The sequence below is a fragment of the Postia placenta genome (assembly GCF_002117355.1).
Source record: "Postia placenta MAD-698-R-SB12 unplaced genomic scaffold POSPLAscaffold_17, whole genome shotgun sequence".
NCBI lineage: Eukaryota > Fungi > Basidiomycota > Agaricomycetes > Polyporales > Adustoporiaceae > Rhodonia > Rhodonia placenta.
In genome coordinates this window covers 186,705-211,667 of record NW_020169848.1, presented here as the reverse complement: position 1 = coordinate 211,667, position 24,963 = coordinate 186,705, and the positions used below count along the sequence as shown (strand labels likewise).

The following is a 24,963-nucleotide window of genomic DNA, read 5'->3' as shown; positions in this document are numbered from 1 at the left end:
CGGTCATGAGCTCTATTGCCCGCCAGATACGTTGCTTCTCATGTCTTCTAGTGTTAAGGCAACAAAATGCAGCCTCATAACCGTTCCCACCACGTTCTGCAAGGGTACAGAGATGTCTCAGAGTGGGAGAGGTGCTCCTAGGGGACCACACGCTTGGTCCGCATTATCTCAAGGGTACACGAGCCCTGTAGTGTTTCACGCATGTCGTGTGCTGGCTGGCAGAAGTCTTGTATGCTATCCTTCGCACACTCCCCGTCCCACTTGCTACGATCATGGAGACGGTCGCTTCCAAAGAGCTTTGTGCTAACTGTGTCCAGTATATGCAGGCATACATTGTGCCGAGTCGACAGCCGCGACATGAGCCTTCTTCCAACACACGCAGGGCTACCATCAGATAGCAGGAGTATGACGTATGTTCTCTGTTAGACAATAATGGCGAAGCTTCGCCACTTTCGGCTTAATTTGCCACTAGCGTTGGGAAGCGAATATCTCTTTGTCCTCAAGTTATCCCATTCTTTGACCGTGTTCTCCTTGCACGATAGGTCATCGGTCACGTCGGTAGGCGTGTTATGTGACTCGGAATCCTGCAAGACGTGACACGCCTCTCGATCCATGTCATGCTGAATGTCAACGCGGGTTGTGCTTTTGTAAATGCTGGCGTGATGCGTAATTTTCCCCAAGTGCGTGCAGATCCATCTGTCTTCTCTTGATGAAACCAGATTGACTTCACCTTTTTACCAATAGGACGATGTTGTTATGTCAGTGATTGGATCCAGACTCGTCGGTTGGGAAATACCCGTGTGATGGTATGCAAGTACTAGTATGGAGCGCGCTGTATTATGCGTCTCCTGGCGTACTACCTCGTGTTCTCCATTGTCCTCGTGAACTCCGACCGATCTACTCGCCGACCGGCCATCTGCAAGCAGATACCATTGTGATCCTGACGTTGAAGCGACCAATGGTCGTACTCAGTATTGCTCACTTAGGTTTGTGTGTCATTCATGTATACCATACTGAATGATTCTTGAGGCGGTGTTTAATCATGCGCGGCCCCCATTTTTTGTATCCAGTCCTCAGGCTGCCTGGGTGAGAAAGGTCTTATCTAGTCTCCCGAGAACAGATTAGACGCTTCCTTCGACCTGCATGGGCTGCGGATGTCCATGTCCAACGTCCTACTAAGATACCCTTCCTGGCTACCAGATCGATCGGCGATTGGCGCTGTTCGGAAGAGCCTCCCCTGCGCCTTCTGCCATTCCCTGCATGGATTGCTAATACTATTCATGCCCCTAGCTTTATTCTCATGCATTATACTCATGACTCCCACATGTTGTGGCCCCAGTGACAATGAGGTGTGAGGTATGTCGAATGATCAAAGGTGTACGGATGGATGCGCGACTAGTCTGAAAAAGTAAGACTTGCGTCCCGTTGACGCAGTTAAATGGTTTGCCATTGTTCACACAGACACCTCTATTGCGCTCTATGACTTGCGGCTACGACGCGCTCGTGCAACATCGCGAGTACAGGCTAAACTCTCGAGTACGAACACCACTAGTCTTATAGTGACTTGCTCCTCAGTGAGTGATGCTTCGACTGATTTCGAGGGCGTAGTAACATCTTCATGTTACCACAGCATGATGCCGACAACAAATCGTCTGATATATACCTTTTCACGCAGCAGTCTTTTCAAGCTGACTGACTACCTCATTGACCGCATAATCTCCCTTCTTCACTCAGATGACGCTCGCAGGGTGTCTATGACATGTAAAACCCTCCGTGCACACGCTTTTTGCAGAGCTCACGAAGAGGTCTGCATACGTGAGGAACTCAAGCTACACCCGTTCTGCTTGTACATGCTTGCCGAGCCCGGGAGACCACAGCTATTGTCAGCATTCACGCTCGACACAGGCTATTCAGGGTTGGATTACACTGCCGTTTCTCTGCTTAGTGATTTGCTGGCCCAAACACGGAACTTGAAGCACCTCTCCCTCTGTTACAGCCAACAACTGATTCACCTCTGCCCGCGATTGGGCCAGGTGATCGCTGAACTCACGGATCTCGTTGATCTTAACCTGAGGACCGGTGGGTGCCTGACGATCGGGATTTTCCCCCTCATGTGCAGCCGGCCGAGGTATGTTCACCACGGGAGTGATGGTGCGAGTGACAGTGAGGACGAAGCCGACTACGGGCCCCTATTTAGGAGTCCGGCTTTGGGTAATGTGGAGTGTCTGTCACTACAAGGATTCAGAGCGGAATACCTGCGCCCCCGAGTTGAGGACAGTATGGTCCCATCTCGTTTGCACACGTGGGATCCCATCCCTTCCGTTCGACACCTGGAGCTCGAGGAATGTAATGTTCCATTCCTCCGTTTCGCGCGCATCCTACCGAACCTTCGCACGATAGTCTTAGACGACGTTCTCGACATGTGGCAGGACAACGGCACCCTTGGCGAGACTTGGCCCTCGCTGGACCGCATCACTGTCCAGTCGACATGCGATTCCGTTACTGAGAGTGAATGGTGGAAGGTCGCTTGTCCCGTACATTACGTGGACCTCCGTTGCTCTGAATCCGGCGGTCCTATTGACGAGGATGATGGGGGAATCGAAGCAGTTGCGGAAGGAATACGAGACACAAAACCCGTTGCACTTGCTGTGCAACTGAAGGCCTGTGTTGACCGTTATTTCTGGGAGATGTTGGCTCGACCGCCGTTCACCCTGAAATGTCTAGAGATCAATCTACACATGTCGGGAGAACAGTTGATGTCATGGCTGGTAAGAGCATTTCTTCCTTCCTAAAGACTGTCACTTCCGCTTAAATTCTTCCAGGCTACAGTTGTTCCGATACTCGCAAATCTTGAGCTCATGCTCCTTCAGGTGCATATCCATAGCCCCCTTGATGGTAGTGCTACGCCATCTGTAGATATGCACCAGCTCGGTGGGCTTCCCGAACCTGAAGTGGACTTCGAGCTGTTTCGCGCTGTCTGTCAATTCATTCCGGCTGTCATTGCGAAAAGCATTCCATCACTGCGGTATCTTTCAATTGTCACTGAAGAGGGTTCGCGTGTTGACGGTATGCATGGATGGTGGCGGACAACATGGGAGGACGGAGGTCGTAAGATCGAGGTCATTCCCGCTGTTCAGGGGGAGGCGATAATAGCACATGTGCGCTCAACGCCGGGTGCAGAGCAGGTGGGTGTAGCTGCTGTCTGGCCTGGCTCTGTCTCATTGTTATCTTTGCACAGACAATTTTTGGCTAGATTAGGGTCCAACTCTGGGGTCGTCTTCGAGTATCTGAGGCAATTTTGTTCCCCTTACACCACCGAGTATATGACGTACATCATTCTGCCAATTGCTACGCATCATGGGTAAATTCGTGAATACAGCCTTTTGTACAAATGCTTTTTTGCGTGCATATGGCCCTCATGCGGTTCATGCGACTCTTCCCGAACGCTCGCAGACTCGTCTTGGACGATACTAACATATGGAATGCCAACGACGGCAAATGCTGGCTAACGTTGGACTACGTCTCTGCACAGGTCGCTGATATGAAGCTTGCGCTGAACAACTCGACTGTTCACTATGTCATTTGGCACGCGCCCTTAGTACAGGACTATGGACGAGGAAATAACTGTACTTCTAGAGGCAATATGCAACATGTCACCGGCAGTGCCCACTTTAAAGTACAATAGCCTTGATTCTCCTCATTGGCAGTGACTGCTGCAAGGTCTCACAATCAATATGAACAACGTTTAGAATCGACTAATAAAATGAATGGTGAGATTGATCCGACGTCTGCATCATCATGAGCAGTTATCTCAGGGATCGACAGCATGACAAAATCGTACCGATGTTCACAACTCTGGATGTTGAATGCCTTCGGGTGAATGTTCTCCTTTTTCGTTCCTCGCCCGATTCCGACCTAGGGAAAGAAGCACAGGCAGTGTTGATTTGCACTGCTGCTCGCGCAGTCTGTAAGACATGGCAAACGAGCTTGGAAAAAACAATCCTTTGGTTCAATATTCGTCATTCTCCACGGGACGAGCACACAGTCATACCTAAGGATCGTGGTTTTAGCAGGACCGCTCAAGCCACTGGAAAGGGACGCAATGAAGAACACTGTAGGTTGGAAACAATTTCTACGCTTGTTGGAGAAGAGATGCTTGAGTGCGCGCGCTGGAACCCAGGCAGAGTCACGCGAGCGTAATGTCGACGCAGCTCACCTGCGTAGTAGCTTACGAGAACATACCTTCCCAGACCATAGTCACGCAACCTGGAGAGCGAACAAAGACTCCTCGTACGTAATACGTAGTCTATCTTGCAGTGTCAATCTACAACCATGAATGATGTGTAATATTCGGCGAGCTGGTTCACTTCAAGATGTCGTGTTTTCTCTTCCCTATGTTCAGACGTTGAGAGATACAAGACGTGCATGATATTGACCGGGACACGGCTGTAGCTTACTACTTCATTTGCGTGTATCAGGCTGGCCCTTCTCCTGTCCCACCACCAACAATCCTGATGTAATTTGAGTTGCGTTTCTAAAGTCAAATAGCAGCTCGCTGAGTCGTTCATAAGACCGAATTTGATTTCAGTCGAGTCCCGTGAAAAAGGACACCGGCAAAGGAATGTCCCCGGCTGTTGCCGTCGGTAGCCCGCAGTCCACTCTATTACCCCAATACATCCTCCGTTCCTACGGTATTGCTCCTACCTTCATGACTCTACATATCATCGACGATGCCTAGCCTCACTGCCACAACCGAGGCAGTCTCAGCATCGACCATCAGCCTCAAAGCGTCGGCCTCGTTGGCCGTCTCTCCAACAAAGTCTGTCGGCTCGACCCTCAGTGCCTTACGCTCGCTCTACCCCCGCGCTGCCAAGGCATTTCTGCAGCGCAACGTCCCTTTGACCGACTCGCTGCTCACCTCTGCCTTCAGCCTGATAGAACCGCCGCCGTCAATAGCTGGACCCGACCCAGCAGCATCACAGCGGCGGAAATGGGAGATCCTGCGCATCACGTTTGAGACCACTCTGTACTCGTCACCACCCGCAAGGGACTCAGATGATCTGCCCTCGCCCGTGCAGGCGAACCTTATGCTGTCTCCTGAGCCGTTTATTGCTACTATACACACGCGCTCCCTGCAGCTATTCACTCCAGCATACCCGCCACAAAAGCCGACATCTGCGTTCCTTCCCGCGCAGATTCTTGTTACCCTTGCGCTGGCTAGTCTAAAGCTAGGCTGCACCATCGTGGGCCGGGGGATGATTGAGGACTGGCTCGCGCGCCATGGGCAAGCAGAGCTGGCCGACGGAGAGGGATATGCCAAGGTACTCGAGCTGTACTGCTTGCACGTGCTGCCAAGACTAGAGGACTGGGACTATGCGGAGGATTTCCTGCAGTATGAGCGGGAGCTGTCTGCTGACACTCGTCAGGTACGTGTCTATGTCTAAAGCTACCGGAATGCTACTACGGATTGCCTTGTGATGAATACCCACGCCAGAATCCAGATTACAATACAGGCCTCTGTCAACGGTTCGCTCATGGGCGTGCCATGGGCGACCCGTTGACTGAGACCACTGTACTCTGGATGATGTACTGAGATCTTGGGTGGCACTTTGTGTGCTGCTCCCGCGTAGGACGTGTGTGTGGGACGCCCTACGCGTGCGCGCCGTGTGTTTAATTGCTGAATCCGGTCTCCGACGTCTCCGGATTGTTAACATCGCTTTCCAGTACATGATCACGTCTGTTCGCACACTACGTGCACGGGCAGCAGCCGCGCAACGCGCTGCCTCGCCGACGACCCCGAAAGGCCACCTACGACCAATCCCCGACATCACCCCGCGACCATCGCGGTCTGTCTCCCCAGCACCCTCCACCTCCTCGACCTCGAGCGGCTCTACACACACTGCGACGCCTACCACTCCCCATCCGGGCGGCTCGAAGGGCAAGGCACCGTTGCATGCGATCGCACGCCTCACACCAGCTGCCGCGTCCGGCTCGTCACAGTCGCTTTCCTCGACGGCGACGTCGCGCACGGTGACGCCTGCACTCGTCGAGCGACAACGCTCGCGCTCCGATCAGCGGCGGCGTGGCCGTCATGCAATGCGCAACGGCGCCGCGTCCACGGCATCTTCGCTCCCGCGTGCGCCCCGAGCGCCGTCATTGGAGCCGCTCGCCCCTCGCCCACCGACAGCGCTTGCTGTGCTGCGCTCGTCAGTGGGGGCCATCGTGCAGCGCGCATCACGCACGCGGCTGACGGCGTACGTGCTGCTGCTGTTCGTGTTCCCGCTGCTCTCGCTTGTCTTCCGCGTGCGGCGGCGCCGGCCCGCGGTGCGGCCGGTGGGGAACGGTGGCGGCGGGACGGTGGCGGAGGTGCGGCGTCGGCTGAGCGTGGAGGGCAAGGGCGTGGTGGGCCAGGTCGTGCTGCGGGTGTGGGAGGAGCTCGTCCGTGCGGTGGGGGACACTGTGCATATGGGCGGGCGGGGGCTGGTGTAGCCAGCTAGGGGCTCGCGGCTGCGGGCTGTGTTGTGCCATGGGCCTGGTAGATGTTCGTTCGCTCGTTATCTGGATCTTGTCTTCGTTTAGTATGTTTATGATCTTCCGCTCTGCGGTATCTAGTCTTGCACTGCGTCGCCGCGATGCGAATATGACATCCTTTTTTGTCAGATTGTTTGTTCCTGGAGTGATATATCGGTCTGCTGTCTCTCGTGCAATGTGTAAAAAGGAAATAATATCGCGCGTGCAATCAAACCGGCATGGCCTAGAATTTGGTGAACCTTGATCAGACTTGCAGTTCCTGGTCTCGTACTACTCATGTGCGTCATAGGTGTACAACAGAGGGTTCTCTTTGTAATGTCGGCCGTATTGCGCAGATAGGGACACGGCGTTGCGCACTCAGCGTCGTCATGGGCATCTAGACATCTATCACTGGCCTTTCGGATGTCAACGAACTGCTCCAGAAGTCCTTCGGGTTCGACGAAGGGGATGGCATCCCGCAACCATACCACCACGATCAAGGGGCAATTGAATGCGGGGTCTTCTAACATCGAGCGCGCATACTGCGCGTCACAGCTTCTGAGATCGTTTTTAGTACGACTTGGGCTCGACGGCCACTTCATACCGGTGGTCTTAAAGGAAGGCGTGCAGAATGGGATTACCTGCGCATGCCGCAGCACAACGTCGGGCAATGCTATCCAGCGTGGGCATTATTGAGGCATTGATGCGACAGCCTGAGGCATGTTCAGCGACGCGCCAACGATTACTTAAAGTTGCTCTTGAGTTCGGGCACACTCACGGAGATATATTCGCAATCTCAGATCCTCTGGGCGTCCAAATGTTCTGGCAGTGATTTGGTAGGGTTCCGGGGTCTGCTCCCTACCAAATGTGGAAACTGGCCTTCCTGATAAACGATGCCCCGGTACCGCAGGCGTAATACCTCGTGGCAGCCGAGAGCGATAGATGGTGCATGGAAACACAGGATCTAGCATGTATCGGGTCCGTATATTTGCAGCCGCTGTAGATGCAGCAGAAGCCAACTTGCCCGGACACTATCGTTGCGGAAAGGAGGACCCCAACGAGTCGAGACATTACGTAGTGGGTGCGGCCAGGAGAAGCCCGCCGGGAAGTCTGATATCCACAAACACGCAGCCAACAATTTGCTGCTCGATTGTCGGCTAAAGAGCGTCGCGGACGAGCTACCTAGCAGCAATAAATAGGCTTGTCCTCACAAATCGCATTTCTCGCCCTGACACCGCCGACAGCTCTCACGCCGCACCGCCGTCCCAAATAATCCGCTGCGTACAATCACACGCACCGACATCGCTCAGCGCCCGAGTCCAGAGCGGCCTGACACAGATTCCTGCGTGCGGAGAACTAGGGACAAGGATAAGGCCCCCTCGTCGTCGCACTCACGGCCAGCAGGCGGCGCCGGACACCCCCAGTCTGCCATCCGCGACAGGCACCTATTACGCTGGCCTCGCGCCGCCGCAAGCCGCTTCTCGGGCTCCTGCCTCGGGTCCGCCGCCGTGCCAACACCCTCGCTGTTCCGCCGGCCGCAGACGTGCCGCCCGCCTCCGCACATACCTACAATCACAGCACAGCCCCCGCTCGCCTGTCCCCTGAGCGCGCCGTCTTATCCTCGAGCCCCTCGACCCCGCAGACCGCAGTTCCAATGACCACTTCGCAGAGCCCCCCGCACGAGCCGGCGCTGCAGCAGACAAAGGCGAACCTGAAGGCCTGGTGGAACCACTTTCGCTTTGCCCAGCAGGTGAAAAAGGAGGCGGAAGAGAAGAAGGGTGCGTGAGTCTCCCATCTTGTTCGCTGATTGCGATGGGGCGCATGGGTGTTGGGAAGGATGGGGCTGGCTGATGTCCAGGGGCGCCGACAGATGGATAAGGCTGTTGGCCCCTGCTCAGCGACATGAGGAGTGTTGGGGACGGCGGGCTTTCTCCGGAGGTTCCTCGTCTGCTGGATAGGAGCGCTGACAGCCTGTTCGGCAGGAGGAGAGGGCGTATTCGGGAAACCCCTGAAAGAGAGCCTGAAATGCGCGAACGTGCAGATTTCGACGGCCAATGCGAACGGAGAGCTGTATGTTTGGGGCAGCATTCCTGTGGTTGTCGCGAAATGGTGCGTCTAGGATTGGATCTATGCCTTTTGAGGCTGCAGTCTGACAGGCGGTGCAAAGCGGGCTATATCTGAAGGAAAATGGTGATTCTAACATGGGCATACGTCGGGTTTGACCAAACTGACACCATTGGTACCAGCGACGGAGGTAGAGGGCACTTTCCGCGTGAATGGTTCGAACAAGCGGATGCGGGAGTTGCAGGCAGCGTTCGAATCCCCACCTAGAGTGCGCAAACTGTGTCTAACCCGTTTCATACCGCTCGTCCTAAACCACCTTTGTTATAGTATGGCAAGAACCTGGACTGGAAAAAGGAGCATTACACCGCCCATGATGTCGCTAGCGTGTTCCGCCGATACCTCACTCAGATGCCTGAATCCGTGATACCCCACAGTATGTACCATAATGTAAGTCCTCCGCACGACGCCTACTTTCCTTAGCTCATATCATTGCGTGCAGTTCCGCGATGCGCTCGGTGAGCACGGGCGCCTATCTGTCATGTCGCCCTTACCTGATATGCAAAGCAAGCCAAGAAGCCCTACAACCAGGATGAAATAATAAAGACATACAAGCAGCTCATAAGTCAAATGCCACGGTCAAACCAATATCTGCTGCTGTACGTTCTGGATCTCCTCTCTGTGTTCGCACGGAAGTGTGATAAGAACCTAATGACGGCGAGGAGTGCGTTGACCACTCATTCATTCGCTGCCCGCACGCGCCCTGACAGGGATGGCTTATAGACCTTGCTGTGATCTTCCGGCCAGCACTGATTGCGCATCCAAGTCACGAATTGTCGCCGCAGGAGCATCAGCTGAGCCAGGATGTGCTCGAGTTTCTGATCGCGCATCAGGACTGGTTCATGCTGGACATCCCGCCCCCGCCCTCGCGCGCGGGCAGCACGACGACGATCGCGGGACTGCCGGATTCTGTGGACGTGCCGCCGAGCTCGGACGAGGAGCAGCTGGGTGGGTGGAAGCTCGTGTCGAGGCCGGTGGCCGCGCGGCGCATCACGCGGCGGCGCACGACGACAGAGCGGTCTGCGGGTGCGTGACGCGGGTTCGGCTCAGCTCCGCGAACTGTGTGTGACAGAGGTGTGTTGTTCCTGCAGACAAGCAGCCGGCGCCGGAAGAGCTGTCGCCTGTCTTGGAGACGCCGCCGTCGCGGGCGGACAGCGCGGCCGTCAGCGTGACGCGGAGCCGGACGCTCCCGTCGTCGAAGAGCCGGCGAGACGGGCTGTCGGAGGATGAGCGCCGCGCGAAGCTGCAGAAGAAGCAGAAGCGGGCGTCGATGCAACAGCAACAGCAACAGCAACAGCAACAGCAACAGCAACAGCAGGCGCACGGGAAACGGCCCGGGACGGCGGGTGCAACGCCGACAGGCTGAGGGTGTGGTTGGCCCATGCCGTGCGCTGGGCCCACGCCTCGAGGGCATGGGTGCCATTCCCGGCTACGTGGGAGGATATGTATTTGTGCGTGCTTCCTTCGTCTGTGCATACATACCGGTACTGTTGACAGCTGCTGCTGCACCATTCTTCGTGTTATACCAATATCTGTTGTCCATGCTACCCTTAGTTCTGTACATCAGCGATATATTTTGCGCGCGATGCGCTTGTGTTCTTATACGATTAATCTTGTCGCCGACGCTTCCGCTCTGATGTTCGTCACCCCTCCCCACGCAAAATGAATTATTACCTATCTGGGTTAGTTGTCCGGCTAGTTCGCTGCGGCTGAGAGTATGTATGTATTCTATTCATGATATCCAGAACGGCAACTTGTGAATATACCCATCGTTAGCGGATTATCACAGGATGACGAAGTGGTCCATGGGACTGCCTGATGTACTTGGCGAATTCGCCAGCATGATGCATCGAGTGGTGTTGTTTTGAATCACGGAGAACTGCTGTATGTTTGCAGTCACATCTCGGTATCAGACCCCATTGGACAATTGGGGTCTGTTTATTTTTGTCCACTCTGTGTATGCCGCCAGTGCCTTGGGTAGAATGTTCAGTCTTCAGTGTCGAGGTTTTGCCAGGTTTCTGCCGTGCCGTATTGGTCATCGCTATGGCAGATGTCACCGGCAGAAAGTGGAAGGTGCACAACCATATATGGTAGCGCGCGTATAGCCCCGGGGCCCATTCTAGAGTCGCGTGTTAAACTCTAACAGCAGAACTCCAACTTCCTTGGAATGAAACTTCACTAAATTTAGCAGCCAAGGCACTTGAGAGTGTTCTGAGCTAGTCGCCTGAGTATTCTTGATTGAACCGCAGAAACCAAGGTCAGAAACGTGGTCACGAGCCTGAGGCGGGAGGGAGACGGTGGAACAGGCACGGCGCGCGGGAGGGTGTGCTGCGGAGGCATGTCGAGATGTCGTTGTGATTCGTGAAAGCCAAGTGAAAGACTGCGGCCGATCGGCCGCTTGTAGAACAGGCGCGAACAGGAACGTCAGATGAACGGCACACAGACAGCCCATAGGCCCCTCTGCGGGCCAGGGCGTGGAAGGCCCGAGAAAAGCTGCATCATCGTCGCAGCTGTTCGCCAGCTGCTTTCCTGCTGCCCGCTGTCGTGTCCATACTGACCCGCCCTTGTGCTCGCCGTCGAGGACCGCGCTGAAGACGATACGGACACCGGCAAGATATGATGGAGGGGCCAGATTCGAAGCGAGATCTTGCAGCCGATGGCGGCCAGCTTCTCGTGCGTGACTATTCTTATACTCAGCAACCACCTCGTCCCTCGCGTCTCGCTCTTTTTCTCCGTCCGCTCACCTCCTGCTGGCAGATCCCCCACCGCCTCTACGACGCCGACGATCCTTACGCATCCACGTACAGTCTCCCTAACCCATCGGACTCGACCGTCCCCCTCACCAGCGCGGACGCAGAAAACATCCGGACAGCAGACGCCATGCCTGGCCATCGCTCCGCATACAGCAACATCGACGACGGCACTCCTTACCGCGAGCCCGCCTACGCCAACAGCCAGTGGCTTGAGAAGCAGCAGGCTAGCAACCGCCGCTCCAAGTTTGTTGTGAGTGCTCTCATTGCGCACGCGTCCTGCGCCGGTGTTTCGTGGTGTACCTCTATCGCGTGTAGGCTCCTTGGATTTATGTAGTGGATATTTGGACAGTATGTACGACGTGAATTCTTACCATCACAGAGAGGGAGGATAGTCACGGTGAACAGGGTCCGAGGAGTACTCCACCGAACATTGGCGCACGGGCGCCGGACGCCCGATGCGGCATACTCTGACACTTTTCAGGTTATTGGCTCAATCGTCGCACTCCTCGTGTTAGTTGCCGTCGGCGTCGTCGTCGGCATCCTCGTTACCCGAAGCCACTCCTCTTCCTCCTCCTCCAAGAGCGGTTCCAAGTCCGGCTCTACCTCGGAGGGTGTCGCGGTCGGCCCATATGGCGTTGTCAAGCAGACAAACCCGGACGACCCCAGTACCTTCATCAAGGACCCGAACCTCCTTCATTCGTTCTATGGCATCGCATACACCCCGGACAACTCGCAGCTCCCGGACTGTGGTAACTCACTTGGTAAGTCAACTTATATGCGGTGAGCGGGCGATACTGATAGTCGTTGGGCAGCTGCGGTCATTGAAGACATTCAGGTGAGAGATCTGATCTGCGCGGTATGAGGGAAGCGATACTCATTCGCTATCTGCAGCTCATGTCCCAGTTGACCACGGTGTGTTATGTATACGGGCTAGTTAACTGCATGGCCGCTGACCTTTTTTATTTTATAGCGTATCCATCTTTACGGTGCTGACTGCAACCAGTCTGCTCTTGTCGTAAGTGTCCAATTTAACCTTCAGAACGCTTCCCAGATTAAGCTGTTTGTAGCTCGAAGCCGTCAAGCAAACCAAGGTCAACATGACCATCTGGCTCGCAAACTACAACGTTGCGACCAACTCAACACCGTACGTGCAACAGCGTGACTACATCATGGACGCGATCAAGACATACGGCACCACTAACATCGGTGGCGTTGCGGTCGGCAATGAGTTTATCCTTGAGTGCGTGCATATCTCATCAGTCTTGCTATTTGCTCTGATGGACGGGTGGACAGCTACATGGGTGCGCATGAAGGCGGCACAAACCCTGATGGTCCCGTTGGCGACCAGGGTGCCCAGCTGCTCATCGCCAACATCACGGACACACGCAACACGCTCAAGGCGGCAGGCTACGACCTCCCCGTCGGCACTGGCGACGCGGGCGCATACTTCAACACCGAGGTCCTTGAGGCTGTCGACTTTGGTGTACGTGCCTTGCGGAAACCTTATTTCTTGACAGATGCTGATTGTGTTTGATGGCTTGGCACACACAGTTCTCGAACGTCCACCCGTGGTTCGCGAACGTGTCAATCGCACAAGCCGCCGGTTGGACGTATAACTTCTTCGAGGATATAAACGTAGACGCCGCGCAGAATGTGTCGAACCAGCCTACTATGTACATTGGCGAGACTGGCTGGCCCACGGTGCGTTTTTTCCGTGTTCGGTTCCCGTGTGCAGTGGAAGCTCATGATAGGTCTGATAGAACTCAACGGACGAGTCGAACTTGAGCAATGGGCCGTCTATCGCGTCCGCGCCAAACATGCAGACGTTCCTGAACGATTTCGTCTGTGGCTCGAATACTAACGGCACGAAGTACTTCTACTTCGAGGTGCGTCGCGTTTCACTTGAAGTTAGTCAGATATATTCACGTCAACTGGTGTATTTAGTTTGGAGACGAGCTCTGGCAAGCACTCCAGTTCGGTGGAGTCGAGGTGCGTTGATTTTCGTTATATTCTCTGTATATCCTCTAAACACTGTACACACAGGGTTCGTGGGGCCTGTTCTACGGAAAGTGAGTGTCCGAGTGACTTATAAAGATGATTGCACGCTGACGTATTCCCGCCAGCCGCACTATGAAGCCTATTACTATACCCAACTGCACGCTCTCCTAAACGGTGCGCGCACCATACACACCTATCCGCACACATCACACGTCCCGTATCATCCCATTCGCATTTGCATTCGTAAGGGTGCCCGGACACTTCCCGTACACAGAACGTTTTGGCGTGCGCATGCCGTGTATTCTTTATCGTACGCAGTACATTATACCTTCTTACACTTGTTTCTTCGATTCCTTGCTTTTGTGCGCCAAGGACAGATATGTGGTCCGGCGGCGGCGTTGACACTGGTGGTGGAGTAGTGGTTTTATGTGTCGGCCCCGTGGTCGTCGATGATGGTGGTCTTCCAGGTTGCGTATGATGTGTACTGTATTCCTCCGAGGATTTGACTGGAGACGTCGACGGGACGCTGCCGTTTGACTGGACTGGAATTGAACGCTTATACTTTGTCTGGCGCACTGTAGTAATGTTGCGTATAATTTTCGTATGAGACAAATGCAAGTTCTATGCACATATGTGATGGTCACCGAAGTGTGTCCGGACGAGCGTCTATAGTAAACTGGACTGCCACTGTGGAATCTCGCCCAGCCGGCATGTACGCAACCTCACAGTGTCGTGTCCACATATCATCTCCTGGACACATCAAGAACACGCGGACTGCCTCCAAGACCACATCCGGGTGGATGGCGGCGTTAGGCAGTTCTCATGATCAATGTTCTCGACACAACTTTATCACGAGCTTCACGCACTCGAGTCTCAGCATAAAGGGACGTAGGAACCGCACGGCTACTCGGGTTTCGTCTCGGATCTCCTAGGTGCAGCGTGTACGAACCTTCTCGTTATGGCGGAACCGGCAGGCTCCAAAGCCGTCGCGCGCCTCCTCGCGCTCCTGCGCACGCTCTCCGCATATACGCGCGGAGTGAAGGCACTTGTGGGCTCCTCTGCTGCGCTTGGTGCTCTGTTACTCGTCTTGCGGTACTATGTCTTCTCCAAGCGGGGCGTCGTGCCGTATATCATCAACGAGCCGGGGCGTGTCGGGCGGCGCGTGGCGGGAGGCAAGACGGCGGCGGGCGGCGAGGACAAGGACAGGGGCGTGTACGACGTGGTGATTGTGGGCGGAGGTGGGTGTCTATGGTGTCTGCTCTTCAGTCTTCAGCGGCCGGGGATGATGGGCCGTGTCGGTAAATCGGCGAGACGCTGACGAGATGGATGTTGTGCGGACGGGCAGGGACCGCCGGCTGTGTGCTCGCCTCTCGCCTCTCGGAGGACCCGAACGTCCGGGTGCTGCTGCTGGAGGCGGGCAAGAGGTGCGCGGCTGGCGCGCTGCGGACATGATATGGTGTTGACGATGCGGGTGCAGCTCCCGCTTGACGCGGTTCTCGCAGGTCCCATCGCTATACCACCAGTTCTTCCACTCGCGGCATGATTACAACCTGTACACTGTCCCGCAGAAGCATGCGGCGTCAAAGAAGAAGTACTGGCCAAGAGGTAAGCGGTATCCTCGGGACGTATGTATGTTGATACATTGCTCGTGTATCAGGCAAGGTCTTGGGTGGATGTGAGTAGCTGCTCCTGTTTAATACTGCATCTTTAACCATGTGCTGGTGATCATATGTGTAGGCTCTTCGGTGAACGCGATGATGTGCGTCCTATAGCCATCCCTATGCGCTCTGTATCTCAGGGTCGTGCAGCTTCCACCACGGTGCACCGTCAGATTACGATGAATGGGCGAGACTTCAAGGGGGGCAGGAAGGCGCAGAGGGGTGGTCGTATGAGCAATTCAATAGGTACCGCAGCCTTCGTCTGAACTGCACGATGATATATTCATCGCGTGCATAGGTATTTTCTCAAGTTCGAAAGATTTCATCCAAGCAGGGAGTATCCCCATGTCGACGTGTCCCTCAGAGGATCTGCTGGTCCCGTTCAAGGTGAATTATGATAAGCTTCAATGGTGTGTTTGGCTCACGCTTGTACGTGACAGTCGGCCACTTTGGCAACACTTCTCCCCTGACCAGGAAATTCCTCGATGCATGCGACAATGCTGGTGTTACACGTAACCCAGATTTTAACACACCCAAGGGAACGCTTGGCTCAAGCAAGGTAAATTGTAAATTCGATGTTCATTAGCTATGACTCACGCTGGCCTCGTATCCTAGGCCAGTGAGTGTCTTCAGCTCTGATGGCATGCAACGACGAAATCCGACCCTGCTCTTCAGTGACATTCATTGACTCCAGAGGACGTCGCGTGACAACAGAGTCATCGTACTTGACGCCCGAGGTGCTCGCAAGAGCAAATTTGACGGTAGCGACTCGAGCAACTGTCACGCGCATACTCTTCGAGTACGTGCAGAAAGGCGAGGAGAAGCTTCCCAAGGCTGTTGGGGTGCGGTATGTGAACCTACAGGGTGAGGTATTTGAGGTCGCAGCGCGTAAGGAAGTCATCGTATCGTGAGTTTTATAGTGTGCGCTATACGATTTGGCGGGCTGATGTTAAGTTAGAGCGGGCGCGATCCATACACCTCAAGTATGTCCTTAGAAAACAGGCTGCCTTGGTTCTGCTCCTGACTCTGCACTAGATTCTCATGCTCTCTGGCGTTGGCCCAGTCGAGCACCTTGCAGAGCACAACATCCCCGTTGTGGCCGATCTCCCTGGCGTTGGGTCCCACCTCATGGATCATCCCGTAATTGACTACCACTTCATGGACAGAAGTCGAATTCGGCAGTCGCGCCTACCGTCGGATAACCCTCATCACCATCCCAGTGTGAAGAATGTTCTGCGGATGGTTGCTTTATTGCTGCAGTACCAACTTACGGGGAAAGGAATATTGTCGTCGAATGTGAGTACCCGCGCGCAGTGCATGGCTCAGACATAACGATTGCAGCGCCTGTCTAGATTGCGGAGGCGGCAGCGTTCGTGCGATCATCTGACCCGAAGCTGTTTTCTGAAGGCCCGCTCGCCGAGGACACCACGTCCGGTCCCGGTGCACCTGATATCGAGATTTTCTTTTCGCCGCTGTCGTACATCGAGCACGGAGATCATCACCTGCCCTCGGGACATTACTTCGGATTGCATACCGTTCTGTTGAGGTTTGCGGATAATTTAGCTGAGCTCCGTGAAGTGAATGCTGACCCCGTCATAGACCGACGAGCGTCGGGACAGTCCGTCTGCAGTCAAGCAGTCCAATCGACCCACCCATCATCGACCCCGAGTAGGTACCATCGTGAACGCACGTCTGTAGCACAATCTTACGAGTTTCCGCAGATACCTTTCCACGCAGCAGGATATCTCCGTGCTCGTCCGCGCAGCTCGCCTGCTCTCGCGTATCGTGCACACTGAGCCCTTGGCATCTGTCGTCGACCCCGCGGGCGATGACGAACCGCTGCTCAATCACTCTCTGGATAAGATGTCCGACGACGAAATTGCCGAGCTAATCAGGGATCGTGTAGAGACGCTGTATCACCCAACGAGCACCGCGCGCATGCTGCCGCGCGAGCAGGGGGGTGTGGTAGACCCGTTTTTGTGCGTTCACGGCGTGAATGGGCTGAGGGTTGTGGACGCGTCTATATTTCCGACGATCACTTCAGGCCACACGGTATGTCTTCCACCATCAATGACAAGCGGACAAGTCGTTAATGCTCGCTGATACGCAAGGTATCCCCGGCGATTGCCGTAGCTGAGAAGGCAGCAGATTTGATTCTAGAGAGCTTCTATGTTGTTTGAGGGTAGCAATTTATGTGACTTGCATTGTCTCATGTTCTAGGTAATGTAAGCTGCTGTGTAACCGTTGCATATCTCACCCATTCGACTCCCTGTGGTTGTCGGATCTCTGCGTCCAAGACCGAAGATAGGTTCTAGGCCATCTTCAACAAAGACCTCGCGTTCAATACTTGTCGTGCACGCCGTACTACATCACTCATAATCTTGAGCTCCCCACGATTCATAGCATCTCACATCCGTTACAACCAAACATGGCTTTTGGTACGAAGCTAACTACATCCCACCTCAATCTACACCGTCAGTCAAAGAACCTCTCGTCGGATTCACACCGTTCACCCGCTACATGGGTATCATGATGAGCTGCTAAACACGAAGAACACAGAGTAGGTGCTGACCAGATCACATGCAATCCACTGCAACCGTAGTCAACGGGAAGGCTAAGCAACCCATAGGTGTCAGAAGCGGGCCAAAGTATAGAGCGATAATACTCACCCGATGTGTAATTCCGGAAACTGGTAAGCCCGCGCAAGAAGCTCTTCGGCGATGAGCTCACGACGTTGCTTCTTATTCTTTTTCTTATCCTTGTGGTGGCTATGACGAATATAGTGTTTAACTGTGTGCACTCGTACATAGAGAAATGATAAGCTTACTCGAGGGCCCCGTCCGCGAGCTCTGCGCCACCCTTGATGACAGAGAACCAGCCACGGGCCCTACATCAAGCAGTCTGTTAGCAGTCTGTGGTCGTGACAAACGAAGGTGGTCCGTACTCTAGGTCAGACAGCTCACGAGCCAGCAATTCCCGCTCATAGAGATCCTCGAGTTCCCGGCGGCTCTTTTTCTTCTTCTTGTCCTCGTGGTGCCTACGCGCAGAGCAGCTCAGGTAAGGAAGAAACGCCAAAGATGATGGTCCTCACTCGTAGGCGCCGTGGGCTAGCTCAGCACCGTCCTTGATAATTGAAAACCAGCCGCGCGCCTGGAGCTCGTCATCGAGGTCTCTCCGGTTCCTGTTGTTGTTGTTCTCATGAGCACTAGGTCCACATTCGAAATCATGCCAGACCGCGTCAAAAACACTGGTAACTGGAATGATACTGACTTGGAAATGAGACCAGCAAGACCAGTGTTGCGAGCCCTATGTATATCACACATATGAGCCAAAGTTCAGCTGGAGACGCATTCTGCGTACTCAATATCGAAAGGGTCTCGAGCAAAGAGGTCGTTGACCTCACGCTCATAGATATGACTGATTGATTCTTGTCAATCAGGTTTATTACACCTTGACGGGCAGCTTACCTCAACGGCAAGGACATAGCCGGTATGATGGCTGCGGAAGCTGCGAGTGCGAGCACGGCGAAGAAGCGCATCGTGATGTAGGTTGAAAGAAAGGATATGTCGTAAGTCGTGAACGGATACTTGGCAAGAAATGCGTAAAGAATGAAACAGGAGTCAGGCTAGTGTACACACCGTCAGTGGTGGCGCAAAATAAAGTACATTGGTCTATACTCACCAACCAGTACCGACTTCTGTGGGCTCGAGTCTGTCGAAGGGGGAGCTGAAGTTTCGACGACCTACTACGGGTATTTTATAGACTTTGCCTTGACGATCGCAGTGAACCTCGGCCCTGATGCGAAATGTACTGACATCTGTGGGAACAGTTGACTGACATCGCAGTACTAAGAATGATGGCACTTCTGCCATGTCAGACACATAAGCACAGCACGACGAAAACACTTCTCCATTCAATCATCCGCATGCTGAATAATATGGGCACAAGGTCTGCAACCACCACATATTTAACACAGCACACAAATACTGTTGATTGAACAAAATAAGTCGAAAGGAAGAGGCTTCCGCTTCAACGACATGGACGTATCCATCAAATCGTAACAATGCGGGCCAGAGTCGGTGACAGGTGCGACTTGAAGCTCCGAGTCATTCGTCTTTGATGTAGAATCAAGGGATCTGTCAACTGCGCACAGACGTAGCGCTGTATGCTGTGCACTTGATGATACACTGAGATGACTGGAATGAGATATGCAATGACCTCATGCGATGAAGCATGAGCCTTGTTTTAGCACACCTCGAATAGGGTTTGTTTCCAAGGAGGCTATTGTCAGTGCGGAGCCCGGAGATTATCCGGGCACGAGATGCGCTGCAACAATGAAGTATATATTTGAGGGAACTTTTAGAAGGAATGTACTGGGATGTGGCAGCCGAGTCGTGTCGATCTGTGGCGTGATTAGCGTTCGGCGTGGTAATCCCGGAAATACAGTACTTATAGAGTACCTCAATCGTCCTGCCAGTAAGTTGAATATATCTTCACTATTATTTGCAAGTATTCAGGTGCTCACCTCATACTGTTGTCCAGATACGTACGTGACATCTGAGACATGACATTTAGCGCTAGCTCCGAGTCGCTCACCGGCGTATTGATGGTGTCAACACACATGTCCTCCGTCTAGGGTTAGTGTCTGTTGGTGTCTCTGGCCACATCACCTGGTTCGAGCTATGCAGCTAGCTACTAATGGGGCTATCACAACTGCCATACTTTACAGCATTTTAAATAACGCCAGATCTCCCAGCAGGTGCTTACACACAACAGTAATCTCTTCACACAATGTCGCCAGGCACTGCGAGCCCATGAGGAAGGTTGACGGGTCGCGAGACGAGGGTCTAGGTACTGGAGCGACGAAGTACAGCACTCTGCTTCTGTCCCACATCCCCAAGAAGGTCTGTCGTTCGTGGGGTGCTGTAACACGGTGCACCGCCGCTCTCTGAAAATCACCACCTCTTCAACCTCGACACCCTGAGGCACATAATGGCCACGCTCCTTCTAATCGAGAAGGTCATACTTTATGGGTTGCTTACAGAAGACCATGACTGGAAGCACAACCACATCTAACGGACGGCTGAATACTGTGGGCAGCGCTTGCAAACTGCATTTTGTTCGGCCAGCACTGCTCTGGGTTCATTGCGTAAAAGTACGTTTCGACCCTACAGAAACGGCGTCAAAACTTGCCTCGGAACGAGCTATTCGAGAAGTCCAAACAATACGGACGCACGTCTCCTTCAATGACTGCCGTCCCTGTCACTCATTGCTTCCAGTTTCCGGCTTGCCTGACTGTCACCGCTGGGGCATGATGCGAAGCGGAGAAGTTTCGCGGGGAAGTGGCAGTTGCGATCGTAAGCATGCAATAAGCATCTTGCGCCCGTTATCATCGATTCATCGACTACGTGTTGGACATCCTCAGGCGGAGATAGCGGCACTCGCTGCGCCGGACTATAATGGGGTCGTGAGGTGTGTCCTGCGGCACCGCTGCGGCTTCGGTGCCCGTGTCGGCACTTTGCGAGGTTTTGCGCCGTGCCCGTGCCCGAAGATGCCCGACTCCGATGGGGGTGGAGAGCTTTGAAAACTATGCAGATGCGCCGTCGAATGAAATATCGTAAGCCGACATGACTTTGTGGTTTATGAGGTGTACCACGCTCACATAGGTCGCATGCGTGCCGGACCATGAGCGTGTACAAGGCTGCTCGATAAGAGGCGTAATCCAGAGTGCATCATTTCGTGTCTGTGGTGGTCGAGCTCGACACTGATCGGTTGCATAGTATGTGGAACACATCCGAGACATCAAGAGAGCGAGGGGGTTCCTTCACGAAATACGATACGACAAGGCAGAGGTCGTTTGAATCAGAACCCGCATGCGTTCCGGCGGCAGCATCACGGACAGACAGATGCCGTTAGAGTACACGTATGTTCCGCCAAAGCTGCGCGCTGCAAGAAAATACAGTCTTGACTGTGCAGACAAGCGATTTGTGCATACCTCGGAGGTGATGCTTGCCGGCGTCGATGGAAGCATTCGTCCTTCAAGAAGCCGACGTGGATTTGGTCGCGAGCTGTTACACTTGTTAGATGCTGTATAACTGTGCCTCCTACTGCTGAGTACCCAACGCATCGCATGATGAGGATGCAATGCAGCTGCCTATCGATTAAAGGGCAGACGTCTGGCAGTTAATCGTATCATGCCGAAGCAGTTACGATGCATCATTTTGTAGAGCTAACCGCCGGTGTTCCGACAATAACCTCAGGCCGAGTGAGAGAACCGAGCACGAAACACGGGAAGGTCGGCTTGCGAATAATGGTTGACCGCATTCCTAGAGTGCTGCCCTAATTTGTAACTGCCGCATTCTGGAATGAGAAAACAACGACCTCAACAGGAGGTTTCTATAGGCGTTCTATGTCAATGTTAGTGAGGAACCGACGCATCCTTCATTACCACCCGTAATAACGAACTTTGGGGCCGAAAAGCTGCCTGTTTCGGGTGGGATTCGGAGGAAAGATGGGCGCGTCGCCGTGGCAAGGGTTGCCACGTGATGCTGGGCGGTGGCTGGGCAAATTCCCGCCCCTCCATGGCGCCCAGTTTGCCTGCAGACAATCCCCGTGTATCCCTTCACTCACGACCTCACGAAGTCTGCTCAGCCTGCGCCGCGCCATCTGCAGGCCACTCACCTTCCTCACCTCTCTTACAGGCTCAATGCTGAGGTCGAGCGCCCTCGGTCGCTACCTTCTTCTTCTCGCGCTCGTCTCCGCGCTCGTTCCTCTCGCCGCGGCGCACGACTCAAGACCTCATCATGCACGCTCGGTAGCTCGCCGCGACGGCATCACCCTATTTCCGCCGCCACCTGACACGTCTACGCCTGCCAATACGAATACTGATACCTCACAGTCCACACAGTCCAGCTCATCTAATAGTGCGTCGTCGCAAAGCACTCATTCTTCGACTGCCGGCGCAGACACGAGCAAATCGAGCAACACAGCCACTACGTCGTCCGGTACATCTACTACGTCATCAACAGCATCATCCACTCCGCCTCCCTCCTCTCAGAGCACAGGGTCGTCCACCAGCACGTCTACCACCAGCAGCCAGCCCTCGCCAACTCCTCCGCCAAGCTCCACGAGAGCCGAATCTTCCGTTCTGTCCACTTCAGTTTCGACTAATTCGCAGGGTGTGGCGGTGACAGTCATTGAAACAGTTTCGGCGTCAGCCCCGCAATCGTCGCAGTCATCCGCTGGTCAGGCCAACAACTCGAACAGCTCGTCATCTGGTATCAGCACTGGTGGCATAATTGGTCTGTCTGTCGCAGGTGGTGTCCTGCTGCTGAGTGTGATTGCGTTCGCGGTGTTCAAGTTCAGCCGCAAGCGCTACTTGGACGAATATGACGATGGTGTGTATTTAAATTTCCTCAATTCAAACGATCCTCCAGAATGCCACGGACATTCTCAGTCAGTCCGCCCACACGGTGTCCACGCGCCACGCTGGTAAATGGCGATTGTATGTCTATCACCGGTGCAAGTCCATTGCACCAATGATGGTCGTCTCACCGTCACATTGTGGCGGATCATTGGACCGCGTACACACTCCGATAGTTTGTCGGGATAGTTGGCCTACATCTATGGCGGTGTTTCGTTTTCTTCGCACATATGCTCCGTTGACTGTGATTTTGACCAACGTTTACAGGCGATGGGATCAAGTGGCCAGAGCTAAACACGCACGGAGATAACCCTCATGCCCTCCCAACCAACCGTACTGGTGGTGCAGGCTTCGAGACATCATCCGAAGTGAACCTCACACGGCCCGACTCCCGCGCGGGCAGCATTGCTCCCTCCGCTGCGGCATCCGCAGTTGATCTCTATCCGGCGCAGCATGATCCATACGCAGTGCCACCGTTACCCCACCTCAATCCCAATATTGTTGGCGTACAACCGTACCGTGATGATCCTTCAGCGGGATACTATGACCCATACAGCGGGCCGGTGCCGCATACACTGGAAGGCGAGGCAATTCCGATGACACAGATCGGGGGCCGAGCACGGAGTCCGATGCCTGGCGGCCCCGGCATGGGCATGGGTGGAAGAGCATCTCCCGCTCCAGGGTTTGCCCCGCCAATGGGCATGGGCGGAAGAGCGTCTCCTGCTCCAGGGCTTGCTCCGCCAATGAACATGCAACGTTCCGTCAGTCCTGGCCCAGGGGGCGCGTATGGTCCGGGTGGTTATGGTGTATGATCTCCGTAGCAGGCAGCACGGTCGATGGCTGGTCCATGCGTGTAGGAAGGATAATTGTAGGTCTGGCGGCATGCGCGAGGGCACTCGGATCGCGGTCGCGGAGGAGCTGTGGATGATTGAAGGGATACAGGAGGAGTGCGCGTCGGAAGGCGGCAGGAGGGCCAAGAGGAACATCGATACTGATACCCGAGAGCGTCGCGTCCCGGGCCCTGCTACATGGCTGTGTGCCTCAGTCCGTCCGTCCGTTCTCTGTCGTCGTTCACATAATGTATCGCTCATATAGGCTACTCCAGTCTTGATTGTTGCGCGCGCCATCGCCGCCTCGTCTCCTGTTCACTTCTTCCACCGCTAACCGTGCACCTGGATTCTTTGTCGATCGCCTTGGCTCCTTGGCCATCTTCTCGTTCGTTTCCAGTCGCTCGTTACCTAAATATCATACTCGCTCCTCTAACACTGTTGTCACTCGCCAGTCCCGCAACCGCTCGCTCTCCCCTTACGTGTTACCCGCTGTGCTCATTCCGGCTTGCATCGATATACCTGCTCACATCCCCGCATCCTTGATCCAGGAAGACTCGGACATTGGCTTTTGGCCCGCATATTTTGCATAGACAATCGTGTGCTGTTTCGTGTGTCCGTACGAACTTTAATGTCTTGCGTTACATAGCATCCATCCCTCATATCTATAGAATTCCGAGGTTATATTCCGTCGTGGGCGGAAGTATTGCTTTGCCTGCGCCAGTTTGCCGATTATTTTCTTCGCTGGTGATGCGTTCCGTCCCTTCGGAGTAATCCTCAAGATTGCGCCGTGCTAGGGTCTTCGCGCATCAGTGTATCAAAATGATCGAGCTCGCTCAAGCATGGTCGCAGGGTTCTGCCGCTAATAGGAATCATTTACGACTCCGAGACTTGTCTTCCGTCGCTAGATTGGTTTCTCAAGCCCGAGCGTCGAACATGGGCTTTTGTGGGGTAAGCCCAACAATTGCCTTTCCCATACTGACAGGATTATGTTCACCGAACACGTTTTCCAGGATCGGCATCGACAGAGTAATTGATTGGCTTTGTTACAAGGCAGCAGATGCAGACTGACAAAATATGGCGACGTGCATAGGAACATTGGTGACTGGTGCGCCATTCGCCCGGATTCGCGCAGACCCGCCCTCGAATTTTTGGAGCAAGCCTCTCCCACAGGCGCTCTCCGCGTTTACGCGCTCTCATCAACTGTCCAGCGTGGGGTCCTTCGGGTTCACGTTTCGAACCCAGCCCATTGCCAACGTAGTACAGCGACGAGGAACTACGCACGCTATCTTTCCATGTCCACACCGGCTTCGCTGGCCGATGTTCTCCAGGTTGTCGCTTCACTCGTCAATGCCCAGCTAGAGAGCCTCCGCTTTCTTGCTCGTGGTCCACTCGGACGTTATCCGGATATAATCCTGCGCGACCATGTCGCTCACGATCTGCAGATCCTTACCAGAGGTCGTTGCACGGTTATCTAAAGTGTGCTAGGCGAAGTAGCCGTCCTTATGCTTCGGGCCCGAAAGTTATCTATGGAGTGTTAAGCATGCGGCGGCGAAACGTGTGGTAAGAGAATTGACTTGGGTTAGCATGTGCACGTACGGACAAGACAAGTTGGTGTTGCTGACAGCGGGGGACTCTATGTACATCCACGCTCTAACACGCCCCCCTGCGTC

The 24,963-nt window shown here is 54.3% G+C and overlaps 8 protein-coding genes across 8 annotated transcripts; 7 read left to right on the top strand and 1 right to left on the bottom strand.

Annotated features, from left to right (window-relative positions):
• Positions 1-2,111: 2,111 nt before the first annotated feature.
• On the top strand, positions 2,112-3,710 carry POSPLADRAFT_1049840 (hypothetical protein; the record flags this gene model as incomplete). The annotated part of the gene is made up of 4 exons (XM_024479854.1): positions 2,112-2,768; positions 2,823-3,185; positions 3,380-3,577; positions 3,600-3,710. The coding sequence occupies 4 exons, from the start codon at positions 2,112-2,114 to the stop codon at positions 3,708-3,710; spliced, it is 1,329 nt and encodes a 442-aa protein (XP_024334399.1).
• A 999-nt stretch (positions 3,711-4,709) lies between these two features.
• On the top strand, positions 4,710-5,778 carry POSPLADRAFT_1185583 (hypothetical protein; the record flags this gene model as incomplete). Its single annotated transcript, XM_024489160.1, has 2 exons — positions 4,710-5,426; positions 5,725-5,778. Coding segments are annotated over exons 1-2 (750 nt in total), but the record flags the coding sequence as incomplete, so codon positions are not given.
• A 306-nt stretch (positions 5,779-6,084) lies between these two features.
• Positions 6,085-6,663, top strand: POSPLADRAFT_1041568 (hypothetical protein). Its single transcript, XM_024477933.1, has one exon. It carries the CDS (start codon positions 6,097-6,099, stop codon positions 6,487-6,489), a length of 393 nt encoding a protein of 130 aa, XP_024334397.1. The 5' UTR covers positions 6,085-6,096; the 3' UTR covers positions 6,490-6,663.
• A 1,840-nt stretch (positions 6,664-8,503) lies between these two features.
• Positions 8,504-9,665, top strand: POSPLADRAFT_1156149 (hypothetical protein; the record flags this gene model as incomplete). The annotated part of the gene is made up of 7 exons (XM_024487035.1): positions 8,504-8,619; positions 8,678-8,700; positions 8,757-8,842; positions 8,902-9,021; positions 9,074-9,089; positions 9,143-9,295; positions 9,355-9,665. Coding segments are annotated over 7 exons (825 nt in total), but the record flags the coding sequence as incomplete, so codon positions are not given.
• A 1,582-nt stretch (positions 9,666-11,247) lies between these two features.
• Positions 11,248-14,010, top strand: POSPLADRAFT_1076176 (glycoside hydrolase family 17 protein; the record flags this gene model as incomplete). Its single annotated transcript, XM_024482895.1, has 13 exons — positions 11,248-11,304; positions 11,389-11,634; positions 11,866-12,145; positions 12,197-12,219; positions 12,276-12,296; positions 12,355-12,399; positions 12,452-12,624; positions 12,678-12,867; positions 12,936-13,085; positions 13,145-13,270; positions 13,329-13,373; positions 13,428-13,453; positions 13,508-14,010. The coding sequence occupies 13 exons, from the start codon at positions 11,248-11,250 to the stop codon at positions 13,551-13,553; spliced, it is 1,428 nt and encodes a 475-aa protein (XP_024334395.1). The 3' UTR covers positions 13,554-14,010.
• A 290-nt stretch (positions 14,011-14,300) lies between these two features.
• POSPLADRAFT_1185579 (hypothetical protein) lies at positions 14,301-17,308 on the top strand. Its single transcript, XM_024489159.1, has 15 exons — positions 14,301-14,620; positions 14,728-14,806; positions 14,860-14,992; positions 15,045-15,057; positions 15,120-15,141; positions 15,191-15,286; positions 15,339-15,427; positions 15,481-15,603; positions 15,716-15,947; positions 15,999-16,023; positions 16,076-16,336; positions 16,393-16,586; positions 16,640-16,708; positions 16,762-17,092; positions 17,152-17,308. Exons 1-15 carry the CDS (start codon positions 14,341-14,343, stop codon positions 17,218-17,220), a joined length of 2,016 nt encoding a protein of 671 aa, XP_024334394.1. The 5' UTR covers positions 14,301-14,340; the 3' UTR covers positions 17,221-17,308.
• A 102-nt stretch (positions 17,309-17,410) lies between these two features.
• Positions 17,411-18,757, bottom strand: POSPLADRAFT_1071567 (hypothetical protein). Its single transcript, XM_024482452.1, has 10 exons — positions 18,722-18,757; positions 18,508-18,665; positions 18,401-18,457; positions 18,311-18,346; positions 18,132-18,221; positions 17,985-18,077; positions 17,868-17,927; positions 17,710-17,808; positions 17,613-17,654; positions 17,411-17,556 (listed from the first exon to the last, which is right to left on the bottom strand). Exons 2-10 carry the CDS (start codon positions 18,576-18,578, stop codon positions 17,550-17,552), a joined length of 555 nt encoding a protein of 184 aa, XP_024334393.1. The 5' UTR covers positions 18,579-18,665; positions 18,722-18,757; the 3' UTR covers positions 17,411-17,549.
• A 2,920-nt stretch (positions 18,758-21,677) lies between these two features.
• Positions 21,678-23,724, top strand: POSPLADRAFT_1041561 (hypothetical protein). Its single transcript, XM_024477932.1, has 2 exons — positions 21,678-22,437; positions 22,731-23,724. The coding sequence occupies exons 1-2, from the start codon at positions 21,747-21,749 to the stop codon at positions 23,273-23,275; spliced, it is 1,236 nt and encodes a 411-aa protein (XP_024334392.1). The 5' UTR covers positions 21,678-21,746; the 3' UTR covers positions 23,276-23,724.
• The last annotated feature ends 1,239 nt before the right edge of the window (positions 23,725-24,963 follow it).